General features: G+C 40.1%; 1 protein-coding gene across 3 annotated transcripts in view; it reads left to right on the top strand.

The window, feature by feature from the left end:
- CSMD2 (CUB and Sushi multiple domains 2) overlaps positions 1–21,163 on the top strand; it is an 897,842-nt gene that overhangs the window by 620,612 nt on the left and 256,067 nt on the right. Inside the window, exon 1 of one of the 3 annotated variants that reach the window (XM_075853185.1) lies at positions 12,001–12,103. The exons of the other annotated variants lie outside the window; for them this stretch is intronic. Within the exon in view, the coding sequence (XP_075709300.1) occupies positions 12,088–12,103 (16 nt within the window). The 5' untranslated portion in view covers positions 12,001–12,087. Of the gene's footprint in view, positions 1–12,000; positions 12,104–21,163 lie in introns of those variants that run through there. 3 annotated transcript variants of the gene reach the window in all.

Below are 21,163 nucleotides of genomic sequence, written 5' to 3'. Positions count from 1 at the left end.
AGTGTAGCTGCTAGAAGCCTGTGGTACCACATTGTCTAGCTGTGATGTTTCATAAGACTGTAAATGACTTAAAGAGGCTCTGTCACCAGATTTTGCAACCCCTATCTGCTATTGCAGCAGATAGGCGCTGCAATGTAGATTACAGTAACGTTTTTATTTTTAAAAAACGAGAATTTTTGGCCAAGTTATGACCATTTTTGTATTTATGCAAATGAGGCTTGCAAAAGTCCAAGTGGGCGTGTTTAAAGTAAAAGTCCAACTGGGCGTGTAATATGTGTGTGCATCGGGGCGTTTTTACTACTTTTACTAGCTGGGCGTTCTGACGAGAAGTATCATCCACTTCTCTTCAGAGCGCCCAGCTTCTGGCAGTGCAGACACACAGCGTGTTCTCGAGAGATCACGCTGTGACGTCACTCACTTCCTGCTCCAGGTCCTGCATCGTGTCGGCCACATCGGCACCAGAGGCTACAGTTGATTCTGCAGCAGCATCAGCGTTTGCAGGTAAGTAGCTACATCGACTTACCTACAAAAGCCGATGCTGCTGCAGAATCAACTGTAGCCTCTGGTGCCGATGTGTCCTCGCTCGTCCGACACGATGCAGGACCTGTGAGTGACGACACAGCGTGATCTGTCGAGAACACGCTGTCTGCACTGCCAGAAGCTGGGCGTTCTGAAGAGAAGTGGATGATACTTCTCGTCAGAACGCCCAGCTAGTAAAAGTAGTAAAAACGCCCCGATGTACGCACATAATACACCCCCAGTTGGACTTTTACTTTAAACACGCCCACTTGGACTTTTGCAAGCCTCATTTGCATAAATACAAAAATGGTCATAACGTGGCCAAAAATGCTCGTTTTTTAAAAATAAAAACGTTACTGTAATCTACATTGCAGCGCCTATCTGCTGCAATAGCAGATAGGGGTTGCAAAATCTGGTGACAGAGCCTCTTTAAGGGACCCTTTGCTTATAAAATATCTTCAAGAAAATTTGCTGATGTATGGATTATATTAGTTATTGTTGGACTGATTAATATTATAGTATGGTCATGTGAACTAATTTCATTTCAGGACAAGATATTAAACTATCAGTTTAGCAATTTGACATATACATATCTACTATAGATCAGTGGTGTCAACCCTTCACATCATGGAGGTGCCGAACACAGCCTTTGACTTCATCAGAGGGCCATAAAACAGGTTCAACCAGGGCTGGGATAAGGAGTAGACATTCATTTATACACATATACACCGTGCTGGTTCAACACAGAGGGAACACAGACCAAAAATATTGCCATGTCAACAACTCTTTTTGTGTGTGTGTGTGCGTGTGTGTGTGTGTGTGTGTGTCCTGGCAGAATTTGCGCAAAGGGACAGGATCTCCTTAGCAATGCCAAGTACAGTTCCCCGTATGTGTTAGCTACAGTAAAACAATTAACACTTCATCTCCTATGCCAGTCTGTCCTACTCTATGAATAACTGATCAGTGGCCTCCCTTGATAGTTCTCTCCTCCTGTGCCAGAAGCAATAGAGAGAATAATAATTATGTGTTATTTCCTGTCTCTAATCCAAAGGAGAGAAAACAGGGGAGCCATTAGATAGCAAAGGGTTAACCAATGCATGCATGTGTGAGATTTCCCAGAATGGTTACAAAGTAGTGAGTACTAAGTAGACTTGGAGAATGTTTACATTGACCTCATTTCAGTTGTCCATGAAACACAATACAGAGTTAGATAGCCAAGGATATGTGGTTGTCGGAATATACAATAGCGTATTATCATTATTATAATAATAACAACAAAATATGGAATAAACCAGGTAGGAATATTTACATATTCACAATTTGTTTACATCCTTCGATACAAGATCTGGTCTCACTTGGATATAAATACCTGTAGATGATTGCATAGAGAAATTTAGTGATGTGGAAGTAAAACATCTTCTCATCACTATATATTCTATCTAGAGGTACCTATATCCATCAATTGTAACTGCCTCATTAAATATTTTAAGCAGGTCCTTTACAACACATACTGTATAAAAGTATACTAAAGGTGTTGATCTTGGAACCATATTATCAAGGTTTGGGAATAGAAAGGTTAGAAAGTCGTCTAACCCGGAATATCCCTACAGTATATTGGTCTCTAGTAACTCCAATACAATTTACTTTCCTATGTTTTGTCTAATGAAAATATATTATATTTATAGGCCTTTTGTATTAATATACATTTTTTTTTAAATGGAAAATTTTATATAATAGTTATAGATTCGGTAATACATCAAAGGTTGACACCAATACTGTATAGAAATTAGTTAACATATACACTACCGTTCAAAAGTTTGGGGTCACCCAAACAATTTTGTGTTTTCCATGAAAACTCACACTTATATTTATCAAATGAGTTGCAAAATGACTAGAAAATATAGTCAAGACATTGACAAGGTTAGAAATAATGATCTTTATTTGAAATAATAATTTTCTCCTTCAAACTTTGCTTTCGTCAAAGAATGCTCCATTTGCAGCAATTACAGCATTGCAGACCTTTGGCATTCTAGCTGTTAATTTGCTGAGGTAATCGGGAGAAATTTCACTCCACGCTTCCAGAAGCCCCTCCCACAAGTTGGATTGGCTTGATGGGCACTTCTTGCGTACCATACGGTCAAGCTGCTCCCACTACAGCTCTATGGGGTTGAGATCTGGTGACTGCGCTGGCCACTCCTTTACAGATAGAATACCAGCTGCCTGCTTCTTCCCTAAATAGTTCTTGCATAATTTGGAGGTGTGCTTTGGGTCATTGTCCTGTTGTAGGATGAAATTGGCTCCAATCAAGCGCTGTCCACAGGGTATGGCATGGCGTTGCAAAATGGAGTGATAGGTTTCCTTGTTCAAAATCCCTTTCACCTTGTACAAATCTCCGACTTTAACAGCACCAAAGCAACCCCAGACCATCACATTACCTCCACCATGCTTGACAGATGGCGTCAGGCACTCTTCCAGCATCTTTTCAATTGTTCTACGTCTCACAAATGTTCTTCTGTGTGATCCAAACACCTCAAACTTCGATTCGTCTGTCCATAACACTTTTTTCCAATCTTCCTCTGTCCAATGTCTGTGTGCTTTTGCCCATATTAATCTTTTCCTTTTATTAGCCAGTCTCAGATATGGCTTTTTCTTTACCACTCTGCCCTGAAGGCCAGCATCCCGGAGTCGCCTCTTCATTGTAGACGTTGACACTGGCGTTTTGCGGGTAGTATTTAATGAAGCTGCCAGTTGAGGACCTGTGAGGCGTCTATTTCTCAAACTAGAGACTCTAATGTACTTGTCTTGTTGCTCAGTTGTGCAGCGGGGCCTCCCACTTCTCTTTCTACTCTGGTTAGAGCCTGTTTGTGCTGTTCTCTGAAGGGAGTAGTACACACCGGTGTAGGAAATCTTCAGTTTCTTGGCAATTTCTCGCATGGAATAGCCTTCATTTCTAAGAACAAGAATAGATTGTCGAGTTTCACATGAAAGCTCTCCTTTTCTAGCCATTTGGAGAGTTTAATCGAACCCACAAATGTAATGCTCCAGAATCTCAACTAGCTCAAAGGAAGGTCAGTTTTATAGCTCCTCTAAACAGCAAAACTGTTTACAGCGGTGCTAACATAATTGCACAAGGGTTTTCAAGTGTTTTCTAATCATCCATTAGCCTTCTAACACAGTTAGCAAACACAATGTACCATTAGAACACTGGAGTGATGGTTGCTGGAAATGGGCCTCTATACAGCTATGTAGATATTGCATTAAAAACCAGACGTTTGCAGCTAGAATAGTCATTTAGCACATTAACAATGTATAGAGTGTATTTCTGTATAATTTAATGTTATCTTCATTGAAAAAAACTGTGCTTTTCTTTCAAAAATAAGGAAATTTCTAAGTGACCCCAAACTTTTGAACGGTAGTGTATATATATATATATATATATATATATATATATATAAACAAACATATAATAGGAGCAGCACTGTGCAAAAAAACAAAAACAGCTGGTGCTAGGCTTCAGATAACAGGGAGTGACGTTCTCCCAGTGAGGTATATAGAAAAAATCGAGCAAAGAAGCAGCACTCAATAGCAAAAAATGAAGTTTATTCACCCAACACTGCTGTGTTGGGTGAATATACTTCATTTTTTGCTATTGAGTGCTGCTTCTTTGCTCGATTTTTTCTATATATATATATATATATATATATATATATATATATATATACACACGAACATTTTAGAAATAATTATGCCATTATATTCTGTTAATATATACATAGGCAAACCTAAGGAACAGTTTATTTTTTTTTAATAAACTACACACTAAGTTGTAACGAAATTGCTCTCCAAATTCTCACATATTTCCTTGATTATGGTAGGGCTATAGAGTTAACAATTCAGTCGAGATTCCAATATTTCCCTTCTCATTTAATGTTTTTACCTTCATCTTGATCTTGTTTTATTGAGCTAAGAAAATTCTCACAAAAAGGTGGCAGACTAAATCACTAGCCACAAAACTATATGTACGTTCAAGCAATACTTTTTTATACCCCCCTACAGGGGTGTAAATATAAGGGGGCAGCGATTGCAGCTGCACCAGAGCCTAGGTGTCTAAGGGGGCCACAAAAGGGGACACTGGTGCTTTTAATGGCACGTACATGGAGTTACTACTAGGGTAGCAAGTATAGCGGGTGCTACGGGACTCAGCATTTAAGGTGGCCCGTATTTCTTCAGGGGTGAGAGTTCAGACATTGCGGAAAACTCTGCTGCGGACCATAGGCTGCAGTGCGGAATTTTCCCTTCGCAGCATGCACTGTCTGTTGCGGAGAAGAAGCGGAATTTCACTGCGTATTTCAGCCTTTGCAATGCAAAAACTGAACTCTGTGGCAAGTCCGCTGTGTTTTCTGCAACGTCTGAATTACATGTCAAATATGCAAATGTTGGTGCAGATTCGTTGCGTAAATGCCCCAAATCTGCACCAACATTTGCAGCAGAAAAACTCTGCCACGTCTGGCAGTGCCCTAAGGAATCCAAAGAGGGGAGAAAATGACACGGGACAGAATAGAGACTAAAATAATCATATGCTTCTCATGTTTAGAATATACTTTCTGCTAAAGGTTATTGTGGTACAGGGGAGCCCAGGAGCATAACTATAGGAGGTAAAGAGGGTTGATGGTGCCCTAAACCCTATGGGGGCCCAAAAGGTCCCTCTGTCAAATATACGGAGACCAATACTATAAATAAAACATGATGTTTGTGGGGCGTTGTTACAGATTTTACATTGGGGCCCAGAACCTTCAAGTTACAGCTCTGGCATAATGCTATTTTTTGATATGGGGTACCATGATTATTTGTTACTCCCCTGGCTAAAGAATAATGTAGAAAGATTACAAGTTATAAATGAAAACATGCCAAAAAAAAATTACATAAATCAGGAAAATAATTTTTCTAAAAGTTGAAGACATTTTTCATTTCAGTTTTTGGTAGTTTACTAAAGAGCATATAAAATAATTTGAGCGTGACAACATGTTTGACTTTTTTTGTAGAGAGTCTACAGTCAGAGTCTGCGTAGTTGACTCTTTATTAGGCTGCTTTTATAAATTTGTTAAATATTTTTTTCTCCCTGGTTTAGTAAGGCATTAAATCGTTTTTTAGTTTATATCATGCTGAGATTAGACAACTCTCACTTCCTGAGGGAGAACTCAGGGGTTACTGTGTGTATTAATTATAGCTATTTACTTTTTATTTTTCACCTCTACAAAAGATCTCCAGGGATTAATGTGTACCAAGAGTTTGGAAACATTAAAAAAAAGCAACCAATTACCTTGACATATCACAAGATAGCAAAAATATATTCAACACATATGTCAAAAGAGTTTTTAAGGAAGGAACTTGGGAAATTTAGTTTATTAGAGCAGCAAATTTTTGTATGCATATATGACTTGATATGGCAGGGGGAACAGATTATTTATTAGTACTTAATTAAGTTTATTAAGTCTTAATAGGAAATAAGCTGGTATAAAAAGCAACAAATATATTAAGAGGTGCACGAATTTATCAGATCTTAGGCTGTCTGTGCGCCACCGAGTGCAATTTATGGCAGCCAGGAGCTGGCGTATATTTCCAGCATTATTTATGCCAGCCTCTGTGTGTAAGTGTGTCCCCGACCCCTTCCCCTAAGTGCTGCCCATTTTCAGAAAAGTGGTAAGAACGGCGGACATGGCTCCAAAGTAATTTTTTTTGCGACTTTTAAGCCGCTTTCAAATTTTTACGCCGCTTGCAAATTTTTACACCAGAAAGCTGTACAGACTTGGAAAGTAACTGACAGACTTGGAAAAAAAAAGGATTGCAAATGTTGAAGAAAAATAATTCCAAAAATTACAAAAAAAATATATGTGAGGGGACAATAGTCTAAAATAGATCATTACGTAATAGCATTTTTTTCTGGAGACTTTGGTCATTAGCTCTTAGACGAGATGGTAACCATCTCTTTGAAATGCTGCTAAGTAAGCATATAAAAGAGTTAATATTTAACTATTAATGAGTACAGTAAATTGGTCTATTTTAATAATCAGATTGGCCTTTAAGTTAGTCTATTATTGGCTATACGTGCCTTATGTGGGTAAGAAGCTTGATATCTATAGAGTAGATACAAGTGCTTCCAGATGGGATTTAAACATTTATAGCACATCTACAGTATAATCTATGAGTAGGGGAATAACTAAAATTGGTGCTGAAGCTGCAGTCACATTGGGCCTGAGAGTACCTCTTTGTTGTTGGGAGGCCTGTTCCAAATTTCACATAGGAGCCCAAGGGCTGCAAGTCATGCCCTGCCTGGGGTGAACAATGGTCAAATGCATAGGTTCTGCTCATATCACCTCTGAGCCTTCTCTCAGACTATACCTCTAACGCACGATGTATGTCACAGTATAGGCAGGTTAAAAAAACAAACGTATACTGCAAGGTATACATTATTTGTGTGATGCCCCTGCAAAGAAAAGCGTAGTCAACTACGCTTTCTATACAGCAAAAAAAAGTATACTATCGTGTGCCAGCCAGATGGAGGCCAAAAGGTCACTCCTTTAACATCCGTCAGGTGAATAGATATATTTGGCGTATACACCAGTAGTATTTCCCTGCATATATGCCAAATGTATTGCTGAAAGGAGGGTAACTAAACTTTCTAAAAGCTTCTGATTTGTCATAGTGACATGTCAGAAGTTTTGATCGATGAAGGTCCAAGCACTGAGACCCCCACCGATCGCTAAAACTAAGCTGCAGAATCACTCGGGTGAGCGATGTTGCTTCGTTTCTGATCAGCTTTCCTCAGAAAGCCAAGAAGTTGGTGTACGGGCTCATAGACTTTCTATTGAGCCCGTACACCAATTGCTCAGCTTTCAGAAAAACGTCAATCAGAAACCAAGCGGCTCAGCGCTCACCCGAGAGCTTCTGTCGCTTTGTTTTAGCGATTCCTGGGGGTCTCAGTGCTTGGACCTTCATCGATCAAAACTTCTGACATGTCACTATGACATGTGAGAAGTTTTTTTAAAGTTTAGTTAGGGTATGTTCACACGCAGAGTCAAAAACGTCTCAAAATACGGAGCTGTTTTCAAGAGAAAACAGCTCCTGATTTTCAGACGTTTTTTGTGCCACTCGCGATTTTCGCAGCGTTTTTCGCTGCGTTTTTTACGGCCGTTTTTGGCGCTTCTATGGAAAACGGCTCCAAAAATGTCCCAAGAAGTGTCCTGCACTTCTTTTTCATGGAAAAACGCAGCGAAAAATGCTCTGTTTTCCCATTGAAATCAATGGGCAGATGTTTGGATGCGTTCTGTTTTCTGATATTTCGGCCGTTTTTCGGGCGTTTACGGCCAGAAAAACATCCGAAAATAGGCCGTGTGAACATACCCTAACCCTTCAAATGATCTTCTGTTGCAGTGACACATTTTCTTATCTATGGGTGTTTTGACACAAATGTCAAAACTGTGCGCGTTTTACTGCATAAAATTTTTCAATGTGGTTCTTGGATGCATGGTTTCTACGGTCAAAAAAAGCATTGCAAAACAACGGCAATTCGCAATAAACCATGCGCAGTATTGTGGAGCAGTATCTGGCGATGTAAAGATGGTGCCATTCGGCACGTGTGAAAGCACCCTGTGGCAGCCCCCTTAGTTCCAAATGAACTAATAATGAACGACTTGTAGTAGATCATTAGATAATCAGCTAAGACGAAGACAGTCCATTTCTGCTCTGCTCCAGCACCAACTAATCCCCGTGGGTTAAGTGCCCTGAGCTTGTGATAGCAAATAAGAGATGGATCAGTGCGGATAAATATATACAGTGGAGGAAATAAGTATTTGATCCCTTGCTGATTTTGTAAGTTTGCCCACTGTCAAAGTCATAAACAGTCTAGAATTTTTAGGCTAGGTTAATTTTACCAGTGAGAGATAGATTATATAAAAAAAAAAAAAGAAAATCACATAGTCAAAATTATATATATTTATTTGCATTGTGCACAGAGAAATAAGTATTTGATCCCCTACCAACCATTAAGAGTTCAGCCTCCTCCAGACCAGTTACACGCTCCAAATCAACTTGGTGCCTGCATTAAAGACAGCTGTCTTACATGGTCACCTGTATAAAAGACTCCTGGCCACAGACTCAATTAATCAGTCTGACTCTAACCTCTACAACATGGGCAAGACCAAAGAGCTTTCTAAGGATGTCAGGGACAAGATCATAGACCTGCACAAGGCTGGAATGGGCTACAAAACCATAAGTAAGACGCTGGGTGAGAAGGAGACAACTGTTGGTGCAATAGTAAGAAAATGGAAGACATACAAAATGACTGTCAATCGACATCGATCTGGGGCTCCATGCAAAATCTCACCTCGTGGGGTATCCTTGATCCTGAGGAAGGTGAGAGCTCAGCCGAAAACTACACGGGGGGAACTTGTTAATGATCTCAAGGCAGCTGGGACCACAGTCACCAAGAAAACCATTGGTAACAAATTACGCCGTAATGGATTAAAATCCTGCAGTGCCCGCACTGTCCCCCTGCTCAAGAAGGAACATGTACAGGCCCGTCTGAAGTTTGCAAATGAACATCTGGATGATTCTGAGAGTGATTGGGAGAAGGTGCTGTAGTCAGATGAGACTAAAATTGAGCTCTTTGGCATTAACTCAACTCGCCGTTTTTAGAGGAAGAGAAATGCTGCCTATGACCCAAAGAACACCGTCCCCACTGTCAAGCATGGAGGTGGAAACATTATGTTTTGGGGGTGTTTCTCTGCTAAGGGCACAGGACTACTTCACCGCATCAATGGGAGAATGGATGGAGCCATGTACCGTCAAATCCTGAGTGACAACCTCCTTCCCTGCACCAGGACATTAAAAATGGCTCGTGGCTGGGTCTTCCAGCACGACAATTACCCGAAACATACAGCCAAGGCAACAAAGGAGTGGCTCAAAAAGAAGCACATTAAGGTCATGGAGTGGCCTAGCCAGTCTCCAGACCTTAATCCCATCGAAAACTTATGGAGGGAGCTGAAGATCCGAGTTGCCAAGCGACAGCCTCGAAATCTTAATGATTTACAGATGATCTGCAAAGAGGAGTGGGCCAAAATTCCATCTAACATGTGTGCAAACCTCATCATCAACTACAAAAAACGTCTGACTGCTGTGCGTGCCAACAAGGGTTTTGCCACCAAGTACTAAGTCTTGTTTGCCAAAGGGATCAAATACTTATTTCTCTGTGCACAATGCAAATAAATATATAGAATTGTGACAATGTGATTTTTTTTTATTTTTTTTAATATAATCTATCTCTCACTGGTAAAATTAACCTAGCCTAAAAATTCTAGACTGTTCATGTCTTTGACAGTAGGCAAATGGACAAAATCAGCAAGGGATCAAATACTTATTTCCTTCACTGTATGTATGAATGTATGTATAGTCTGTCTAGTGATAATTATATACCATCAGTACAGCTAATGAGGATTGCAAATTATCCATGGATGTCTCGGAGGTAGTGTGTGTATTTTTTTGCTGGCTAATGCTAAATTATTTGCCAAGACAAAATCTTATATACCGTATTCATTGGTAAAGAAAGGGAAAAAAAACCTCCTAAACTCCTTTTGTGCCTCTTTCGCACAAGGGCGTCTGGCGTTTTAAACTGCTTGAAAATAAATGCATGATTTTAAAATTTAAAATGCATTTTTTTTTTTCTAGTATTCGGCTTCTGAAAGCTGCTGACAAAACAAAATTAATTTTTTAATGAAAGCCCAAGTATATTTAACCCTCAAAGCAGAATAACTATACGGCTGGATTCACACGCAGCATTTACTTGGGTCTTTGGTAGTGCTTTTAACCTTTTCTAGGTATGGCATTATACTGGCGTTTATACATAATATCACTAAATAAAAAATTACACCAAAAACACTTGTAAAAACACCATAAAAAAGGTATGTTTGGCTTCGTTCACATCCGCTTCAGGGTTCCGTTCTGGCGTTCCTTTAGAGTTTCCCGTCGCGACGGAAGCCTGACTGAAACAAACGGAAACAATAAGTTCCGTCGACTACGGTATTGATTCTGTCAAAACGACGGAACCCTTGCTCAACTGAGATAAACGGAAACCATTTGTACCGGAACCGTCACCATTGAAAATCAATGGTAATGCAAATGGAAACCTATGGTTTCTGTTTGTTTCAGTCAGAGTTACGGAACTCTGACGGGAAGCTCCGATGTAACGCCAGAACGGAGCCCTGCCGCAGATGTGAATGAAGCCCAACATTTAACAAACGCTGGCATTTTTACATACGTTTTTCATGCAGTTTAAAATGCCAGACAAAAACTCTCAGTTCTATTCATCTGAATTGATTCTGCAGAACTATCCATGTGCTTTCTGTAGAAACAATCCCATTCAGATGAATGGAACTGAACTTTAGTCGCAGAAATTTCTGCCATAATGTCTGTCATGTGGGAATCCACCCTTAGGCCTTGTTCACACAGTGCAAATTTGCTGCGCATTTTGCCCGTTTTTTTCAAGCTAAAACCAGGAATGGGACCTAAACAAAAGAAATATATAAAGGAAAGCATTATACAGTAGGTAACCTCTATTGAATACAATTCTGGTTTTGGCCTAAAAAATACAGGCAAAATCTGCAGCAAATCTGCACTGTGTGAATAAAGACTTAGATTTCAATGAGAAAGCACTATAGGTTTTGTGTAGTACAGCAGGCTATGTGTGGTATAGACAATGACTGCAGGAAAGATTATCATTCTCATTGCAGCTGCAACGATAATAATAGCTGATTGCAATAGGACACAACAGTGGGACCTCTTAGGCCATGTTCAGACGTGGCGGAATTTTTCAGCTGGATATGTTGCTGCAGATTCATTGCGAATTTGCAGCAACATTTTCATATTTGACAGGTAATTCAGACGTTGAGGATATCACAGCGGACTTGCTGTAGATTTCAGCCTTTGCAATTCAAACGATGAAATCCGCAGTGATATTCCGCTTCTTCTCCGCAACATAATGAGCATTCTGCGGAGGGAAAATTCTGCACCGCAGCCTAAATTCCGCACAGTTATTTTCCGCAACGTCTGAACTAACTTTCCTAAGAATGTATAGAAACAAATGTAAAAAACGGCTGCTGCAGAATTCCACTGCTGACTGTCCGCAGAGGAATTCAACAGCAATTCCGCCACGTCTGAATGTGCCCTAAGGGTATGTTCACACATGTCGATACGCTAAGTAAAAGTACTGTAGACTGTATATCCGAACTAGAACCCGCAGAGAATTCAGGCTGAAAGACTGCACCAAAGTGTGGTCCAGATTTTTGTTCGAAATCGCAGCTGCGGAAAACAGAAGAGAAAAGAAAACTTACCTTCACTGGTGTTGCCTTAGCGACGCATTTCTCTGGTCTCCCAGCAGCCCACTCTCCTGTGGTGACGCTGCAGCCCATGTGACCGCTACAGCATGTGACTGGCTGCAGCAGTCACATGGGATAAAACAACATCCCAGGAACCTGGCTGCACGGAGAACAGCCAGAGAAGCAATGAGCTGTCGCTATGACAACACCAGGGGGTAAGTATAGATTATTCCAATAAATGTAAACAAGAAAAAGTTTACGTGGCAGAATTCTTCCACTGCAAATGTTGGTGCAGATTCGGGGCAATTGCACCAATATATTTGACAGGTAGTTCAGACGTTGCAGATATCACAGCGGACTTGCTACAGATTTCAGCTTTTGCATTGCAAAGGCTGAAATCTGCAGTGTAATTCCACTGCTTCTCCGCAAAATAATGAGCATGCTGCGGAGGGAAAATTCTGCGCTGCAGCCTAATTTCCGCACAGTTATTTTCTGCAACATCCGAACTAACTTTCCTAAAGATGTATAGAAACAAATGTAAAAAACGGCTGCTGCAAAATTCCACTGCGGACTGTCCGCAGTGGAATTCAACAGCAATTCCGCCACGTTTGAACGTGGCCTTACAGCGCAATTGTAGCTTTTCCGCTGCAACCTTTGGTTTTGTTGCAGGTTTTACCTTCCCATTGAATAAAATCACATGCTGCGGAATAAAAAAACTGTACCACAGGTCAATATATGAACGGATTCTCAGCAGATTTTCGTTCAAATCATCCACTTTGCTGCTATTGTAATACGCTGCGTATTTTACACAATGAAATCCGTTGTGAAAAATCTGCGACTAATCCGCCCAGTGTGCACATACCCTTAGGCCAGGTTCAGCGTAGTATAGACGCTGCAGGATTTCCACAACGGAAATCTATGTGGATATTTCGCTGCGTTTACAGTAGCAGCAAAGTAAATGAATTTTAGAAAATCTCCTGCCTATGCTGCAACAAAAAAACACAACCCAGTGAAAGCTTTCATACATTGACCTGCGGTGTGGATTATAAATCCGCAGCATGTCAATTTATGCTACCTTTTTTTTACTTTTCTGTTGTGGGCTTTCCCCATTGAATTTAATGAGAATGTAAAATCCCAAATAGCTAAGTGTTGCGACTTTTGTGGCAGAAACTCTTCGATTCTGCTGAAAACACTCCGAAAAACAAAGGTTATACGTACCCCCCGAGTGTTGCCATAACAAAGCTTTTTTACTGTTCTTCTTCCAAACGTTTAATCCCATGTGACTGCTGTAGCCAATCACAGGCTGCAGAGGTCACATGGGCTGCAGCGTCATCCCAGGAGGCCAAACTACGCGACAACGGATGGATGTGTTGCCATGACTACGGCCGAGTATAAACAATGGGGTTTTTTTCTAGCGCTGCATCCCACAGTGAAAATTCCACTAGAAATACCCCACTACAATGTGGTGCGTTTTTTTGGACGGAATGTGCTGCGTGTTCTAGGTTGGATACGCTGAGTTGTTTTACACCACGTATCCGACCCATGGGAACACGGCCTTAGGGTACGAACACACACCACATAAACCCTGCGGATTTTCCGCAACGGATTCATTGTGGAAAATCCGCAGTGTATTGCAGTAGCAGCAGTGTGGACGAGATTTCAACAAATCTCATCCCCACACAGCAGATAAAAGCCGCCAAAAAAAACGCACATAAATTGACCTGGGGTACGATTTCCTCAACCGGAGCATGTCAATTAATGCTGCGGAATTACAGCTCTTCTGTTACCGGTTTTCCCATTGAATTCAATGGGGTGCTTAAACCCGCAATAAAGTGGTGTGTGTTGCGACATTTGCGGTGGAATCACAGAGATTCCGCCGCAAAAAGGGCAAGTAATAAAAAAAAAAAAAAAGTTATACTTACCCAGAGTTTCTTGCTTCTTCTCCATTCCGGCCTCCCATGTGACCACTGCAGCCAATCACAGGCTGCAGTGGACTCATGGCATGCAACGTCATTCCAGGAGGCTGTACTGCGCGCAGAGAAGAGGGAGGGGGTAGGTATGAATGTGTTTTTTTATCTTTACACAGCGTAAATTCCGCCGGAAAAACGTGGTGCGATTTTTCGGGCGGAATTTCCTGTGGTATTCAGGGCAGATACGCTGTGAAGCTTGACGCAGCATATTCGCCCCGAGAACACGCTGGGTATGTTCCTACCTTATGGTTGGGTTCCCACAGTGCAGATTTGCTGCAGATTTTGCATGCGTTTTTTAAGTCAAAACCAGAAACGGAACCTAAACAGAAGAAATATATAAAGAAAGGCCTTATAGGTCTGCTCTCCCGGATCCAATTCTGATTTTGACTTACAAAATGCAGGCAAAATCAGCAGCAAATCTGTTCTGTGGGAACCCAACCTTAGGGTGCAGATTTTGTTGCAGAAATTTTCTGCATCTAACAATCGGTACTATTCATCTCAATATGGTTATTTCTGCAGCATACAGCATGCACATGGATTTCTACAAGTTTCATTCAGATGAATAAAACCGATTTTCAGTCGCAGAAAATCTCTGCAACAAAATCTGCTGCATGTGCATTCACCATTATGTCCAAATTGGGTCCGCAAAAAAATTTGAAATTTTTCATGCATATGACTGTCCGTGTTGCGTCAGTGACAATTTCTGCTTGTTATCCGTTTTTTTTGTCCATGTTTTTACTCTGCAAACACTTCCTGGGGTCACTTTTTTTTTTCTCTGCATTTAGTTAGCAACTGATGGGGAAAAACGGGCAGCACACGGATGTCGTCCATGTGCTATAGGTTTTTCCCTTGCACCCATAGATGTTAATAGGCGAATCTGGTCCGAAAAAAACAGACTAGAGTAGGACATTCATTACGTTTCTCGCAACAGGCATACGCTCCGTGAAAAAACATGGATGTGTGAAAAGCCCCAGTGAATTGTACATGTGTGTGTCTGTGTGTGTTGTCCGTTATTAAAACTGACTTAATAAGGCTTTAGGCCATTTTTACACTACAGTGTTTTGGTCAGTATTTGAAATCAGTATTTGAAATAAGTATTTGTGAGCCAAAACTGGAAGTGAATTCAAATACGGATGACGAGTAAATCTTTCCGTTATAGTTTTTTGCTGTTTATGTTAAACTCTTGGTTTTGGCTTGACAAAAACTGATGCAAGATGCTGACCAAAATACTGCTGTGTGAAAGAGACCTTACAGTCAGTTTTACTCCAATGGATCCTAAAATAAAAACAAAGTGATCCAATCCAGTCAGTTATTTATTTTTTTAATCATGCTGCCATTTTTTGTGTCCAGTGTTTTCTAATTTGTAGCAGAAAAATATACCAAACACTTCAAAAATGTTTGTGTGGGTGCAATGGTCCAAAGTTTTAGCATTATCATTCTGGTAATAGGAAAATGTTGGGAGAAAACGTTCAAATTCCAGCACAAGTAGCCTCATCTATGATTGTTACGTCCATAAGCGACCTGGTACAAAGTGTTATCCTTCTAAAAAAAAGTCGAAAAATTAAAGTTTATGTATACAGTGAGGTCCAGAATAATTTGGACAGTGACACAAGTTTTGGCATTTTAGCTGTTTACTAAAACATATTGAATATACAGTCATATAATCAATATGGGCTTAAAGTGCAGACTCTCAGCTTTAATTTGAGGGTATTCACATTATAATTTGAGGGAGGGTTTAGGAATTACAGCTCTTTAATATGTAGCTGCCTCTTTTTCAAGGGATCAAAGGTAATTGGTCAAAAGCTATTTAATGGTCTGCATGGGCTATTCCCTCATTAATCCATCATCAATTAAGCAGGTAAAAGGTCTGGAGTTGATTCCAGGTGTGGCATTTGCATTTGGAAGCTGTTGCTGTGAACCCACAACATGAGGTCAAAGGAGCTCTCAATGCAAGTAAAACAGTCCATCGTTAGGCTGCAAAAAATGAAGAAATCCATCAGAGAGATAGCACAAATGTTAGGAGTGTCCATATCAACAGTTTGGTACATTCTTGAAAAACAAGAACGCACTGGTGATCTTCTGAACTCCACGGAAGACATCCACGCAAGACAACAGTGGTGGATGATCGCAGAATCCTTTCCATGGTGAAGAAAAACCCCTTCACAACATCTACCCAAGTGAAGAACACTCTTCTGGAAGTAGGTGTATCATTATCTAAGTCTATCATAAAGAGAAGACTTCATGAGAGCAAATACATAGGATTCACAACAAGGTGCAAGCCATTAATCAGCCTCAAAAATAGAAAGGGCAGATTAGACTTTGCCAAACAACATCTAAAGAAGCCAGCCCAGTTCTAGAACAGCATTCTTTGGACAGATGAAACTAAGATCAACCTGTGCCAGAATGATGGGAGGAAGAAAGTATGGAGAAGGCCTGGAACGACTCATGATCCAAAGCACACCACATCCTCTGTAAAACATGGTGGAGGCAGTGTGATGGCATGGGCATGCATGGCTGCCAAAGGCACTGGGTCACTAGTGTTTATTGATGATGTGACTGAAGACAGAAGCAGCTGGATGAATTCTGAAGTGTTCAGGGATATACTTTCTGTTGAGATTCAACCAAATGCAGCAAGGTTGATTGGACGTCGCTTCACAGTACAGATGAACAATGACAAAAAACATACTGCGAAAGCAACCCAGGAGTTTATAAGGCAAAGAAGTGGAATATTATGCAATGGCCAAGTCAATCACGAGATCTCAACCCGATCGAGCATTCATTTCACTTGCTTAAGACAAAACTTAAGGCAGAAAGACCCACAAACAAGCTACAACTGTAGACAGCTGTAGTAAAGGCCTGGCAAAGCATCAGAAAGGAGGAAACCCAGCGTTTGGTAATGTCCATGGGTTCCAGTCTTCAGGCAGTCATTGCTTGCAAAGGATTCTCTACAAAGTATTAAGAAAAACACATTTTATTTATGGTAATGTTAATTTGTCCAATTACTTTTGAGCCCCCGAAATGAGGAGGCCGTGTAGAAAAATGGTTGCAATTCCTAAATGTTTCACAGGATATTTTAATTCAACCTCTTAAATGAAACCTGAAAGTCTACAATTCGGCTGTTTCCTTTCAAATCCAGTGTGGTGGCAGGCAGAGCCCAAATCATGAAGATTGTGTCACTGTCCAAATAATCCTGGACTTAACTGTATGTTTGATTTTTTTTTTTTTCGACCAGTGATTTGAAACTTTGCTGTATCTTTTTTTAAAAATGGATATAGTTTTAATACACAATGATACGTATATTGTAATCATCTGTTTTCAGTTATTATTCAGAAAGGGTTTACCTGGCAAATCCTCTGTTTTTAAGAAAACAAATTTAAAAGAATTGGGAGACTAGAATCCATCATGGCATGGCATTAAACTATTCGTCTGCATGCATGTGTGCATTGAGAGCATATTTGATCTCGGAGAAATAAACCTAGACTCCCTGTGCACTTTAGGCCGCTGGCAGTTGCTCCCATTGCCCCTTTAAACAGTCCTGACACAACAAATCTACATGATGGACTTTCAGTAGTTGATCCAGGCTTATGAGATGTGGCATACAAATTGCGCTCTGTTTTCCATGCAGAATGCTGAACTTATACGTACTGCTGAATGCCAGTTTGATTTCTCTACAGACCAATTCAGCAATTTGTCATCCTGTTCTCCATCATGACCAGTGGGAAGAAGAGATGTCTCTGCAGATCGAATAAATATAGATCTTTGGGGCAATGTAAACATGTAGATTGTTGCTGTTCGTCTATTTTTTATCTCAAAATGTCACTATTATCATAAGATATTCTATAATGTTTTTGCCAAATATTATGCCTTGTCACACTCGAGAGAGCAATGAGACATGTACGGCTGCTAAGTTATACACACTGTACAGATTCCAAGCAGAAAGCCTGGTTGTAAATAAAGATATATGAATATAATCTCTAGATTTGCAGAATTTTCAAGCATCACCGTTTGAACCAATTCACCATTTTCACCCCATATACACAAGTTTTGTCATCTGCATGATATTTTAGCTATATCATAACTAATGCTATAAACTGGTATCTTTCCATTTCTGTCTTTCATTTCTGTCTTTCATCCGATCCAGAGCACCCTAGCACCCTAAGGCTAAAGGTTAAAAGAAGGGACGAAGACATACAATAGACCTATTGTATTTATAGCACAGTATGTAAATGAATATATATGTGCCGTAAATCACCCAAAACATTTTTCGGTAGTAGACTTGAATCAATGGTTCTGTGCTGTGGTAATGATCCTATACACAGAAGCCGTCATCTTACCTTGTGTCATCTCTTATGTAACATTGTATTCAACTACTGCTGCTATGTAGTGTATTCTTGTCAAGTCATTAACTATTTTTGTCTTTTAAGATGAGATTAGAATGATGAATGACAAAATTCATTTTTTGTTATGGAGTAACAGCCTAAGCATTTTTTTTTTCTGGAGATGACAGAAGAGTGGAGAGCCTAATAAATAATACCACGACACACATACTCTCATGTGCATAGTTACTATTCTTAGCGAGATTTATGAGCACTATTTTTGCATACCGTCGCTTATAGAACTGATATCTGTTTCCTAGCAGATTGCATATCCAAGATCCTGCCAAAATCCTGATTTGCATTTATGATATTCTAGCCAGAATCCCATTATCTTGACATATTTGAGAAAATGAAAGGTAGGAAAAGTAAATAAATGCTCTTTCTCAGAGACAAAGTCATACATAGAAACTTGATCATCAAGTGTCAAGTTATATGGTTCTGTTTCGAAGTGTCTGAAACCATAAGAAAGAAAATTTTAGTATGGTTAACAGTAGCAATTGTAAATGGAATCACATACTAGTATATTTTAATATATTTCGGATAGTGATTTCCGAGGAGAATACGGTTCTTTAAGAATAACAAAAGAGAGGCTACCTTAAGGCGTTTGAGGTTGTCAACTAAAGTTATTACGGTGGTTGCCTCAGTTCTACTGAAGTTTTCCCCCACATTTGCTCACTTGTTGACAAAACGAACCATGCATGCGTCTATATGCCCTTAATCTAACCAGTTTGTTTTGGGTTTTTTTTTCACTCAGTTGCTTCTTGTTAAAGGGTCATACTTTGCAAAATATACGCAACAATGGGAATTATTTTCTTTAAGAAAATTGTTTGCACAATTGCAGATGTTATTCATGTACATATATATTCATATTATGGCTATGTATTTAAATGTACCATTTAATCAGTTACAACCGAGAGTCTGTAATGACTAAGAGATTTAATTTACATCAGCCACAGCCAAACGTTTTAGTGATACATATAATGGTTATTAAGTATTGTCTTCTTTTTTTGTTTTGTTAATAGTTATCATTATATGTATGACCACTAGTCCCTATAACCCAGTCACCAAGGTGTAATTAATGACCTTTATAGAAATTTAATTGGGACGTATGGAAAGTGGTGTGTGGTGTGTGTGTGTGTGTGTGTGTGTGTGTGTGTGTGCGGCTTTGTTACCTGGATCATATGTGTAAAGAGTTGTGAATCACCACAGTGTCTTTCACAATCTTAAATGTTTTAAGGTTTACTAACTTGGTTGTACTGTAGACTGAGATCAATTTAAGGACAGGTTTGGACGATAATCAAGGCATGGTGACAAGCCCAAGAATTATTTGGACCAAAAATGGTGTCTTCCAGAAGAGTCATAACATATAGTTTCTGACACGATTCTGGGGTATGTGGACCCACTAGGCCGCTCCTCCATAGCATAGAGGCAGCAGGCCAAACAACAGTCAATGGAAAGTCTATCACAAGAGTACCTGTATGAGAGTCCAGAAAGACACGAGATGTAGCAGACGCTTTGACACAGATGATGCTTGGCGTGGCAGATGATGGATGGACGTGGCAGATGGCACTGGATGTGGCAGATGACACTGGACGTGGCAGATGACACTTAGTGTGGCAGATGACACTGGATGTGGCAGATTGAACGAAGACAATTCCAACACTAGACTTTAGCTCAGGAACAAACAAAGTTACATAATACAGGATACGGGAAACAGGATACGCTAACACTGTGAACAGGATGCAACTAAGGGACTATTTGCTTAAACTAACATGGGAAGACAACAACAATGCTCAGTCAAGGAGGAAGAGGGCAGGATCCTTTTTACACGAGGGTGAGTAGGGATTGGATAGGGAGCTTAATACTGGTGCGTGCGCTGGCCCTTTAAGGCCAGGAGCGAGCGCGCACCCTAAGCACAGAAGCCAAGGACAGTCTTTTGTGACGGCGTCTCAGAGGAGGGAGACGCCAGGAAGAGCTCAGAGGCCTGTGGTCGCAGCCGTTGGTGGGTAAGTAATGTCGACGGTACACGACAGCGGCCATTACAGTTTCTTTGACTTGTTGGTCAACAAAAACTTACAAATAATTCAATTAATTCAACGAATAGTTTAATTTGGATTAATCTCAGTATTTAACATAACCGTCTGTTACACACACTGAGTATTTGTCAGAATATTATGGGCAATGCAAGGTTACTGCTGTAAGTAAACCACATCCCTAGCTGTTTTATTGTTTCACGGAGAAGGTATACTGAGCATATGCAAAGTCAATAAATAATAAACAAGACACAATCAAAAGCAAGTAGCTGAGATACAGCTGGCACATATGTGGCTCCCAACATGGAAACTCTATTACCGGGAACATCTTTAAGCAGTCTGTTGGAAACTCCTGGGTCTTCACCACAAGGGTGTGTGTGACTACCGCAGAATTCTCTAAACTATTATGTCTTGTTAAGAATTGTGTATTTAGTGATGTGACCTACAGCTATTTATCCCATCACCTGATTTAGCAGTTCAAGCTGGAGGACAAGTTGTAAATCATGGATCTAGGTAATATTGCTGTTAGATCCAGCAGAGCTATGACATTTTATACAATTCAGGTGAATATAGGATTAGACAAGAAACTCGGAGAAGTACTCTATAGCCACAACAGACTCATGTAGTCTTTGGGTTCGAAGCTTTTACTCTGCAGTTTCCTTGGTATGATTGTGGTCTGAGCTTTCTACGTGTAAACCTGCCTTCAAACAGTGGCTGCGAAATATTAACATAAAGCATAGATGTTATATAACTAACAATTGTTAGTCACTTATTTTAGTAAATTATTAGATTATTAATATTGTATGTAATCTGTAGGCTAGCTCGGCTTGTTGTTGAGGATCAGATATTCTAGTATTAAGAATTTCCAGTACAGACTGTGAGGCTCAGCACAAAGA

This window comes from Rhinoderma darwinii, chromosome 2 (assembly GCF_050947455.1).
Source record: "Rhinoderma darwinii isolate aRhiDar2 chromosome 2, aRhiDar2.hap1, whole genome shotgun sequence".
NCBI lineage: Eukaryota > Metazoa > Chordata > Amphibia > Anura > Rhinodermatidae > Rhinoderma > Rhinoderma darwinii.
The sequence above is the reverse complement of the archived record's forward strand: the minus strand, read 5'-3'. Positions and strand labels throughout refer to the sequence as shown.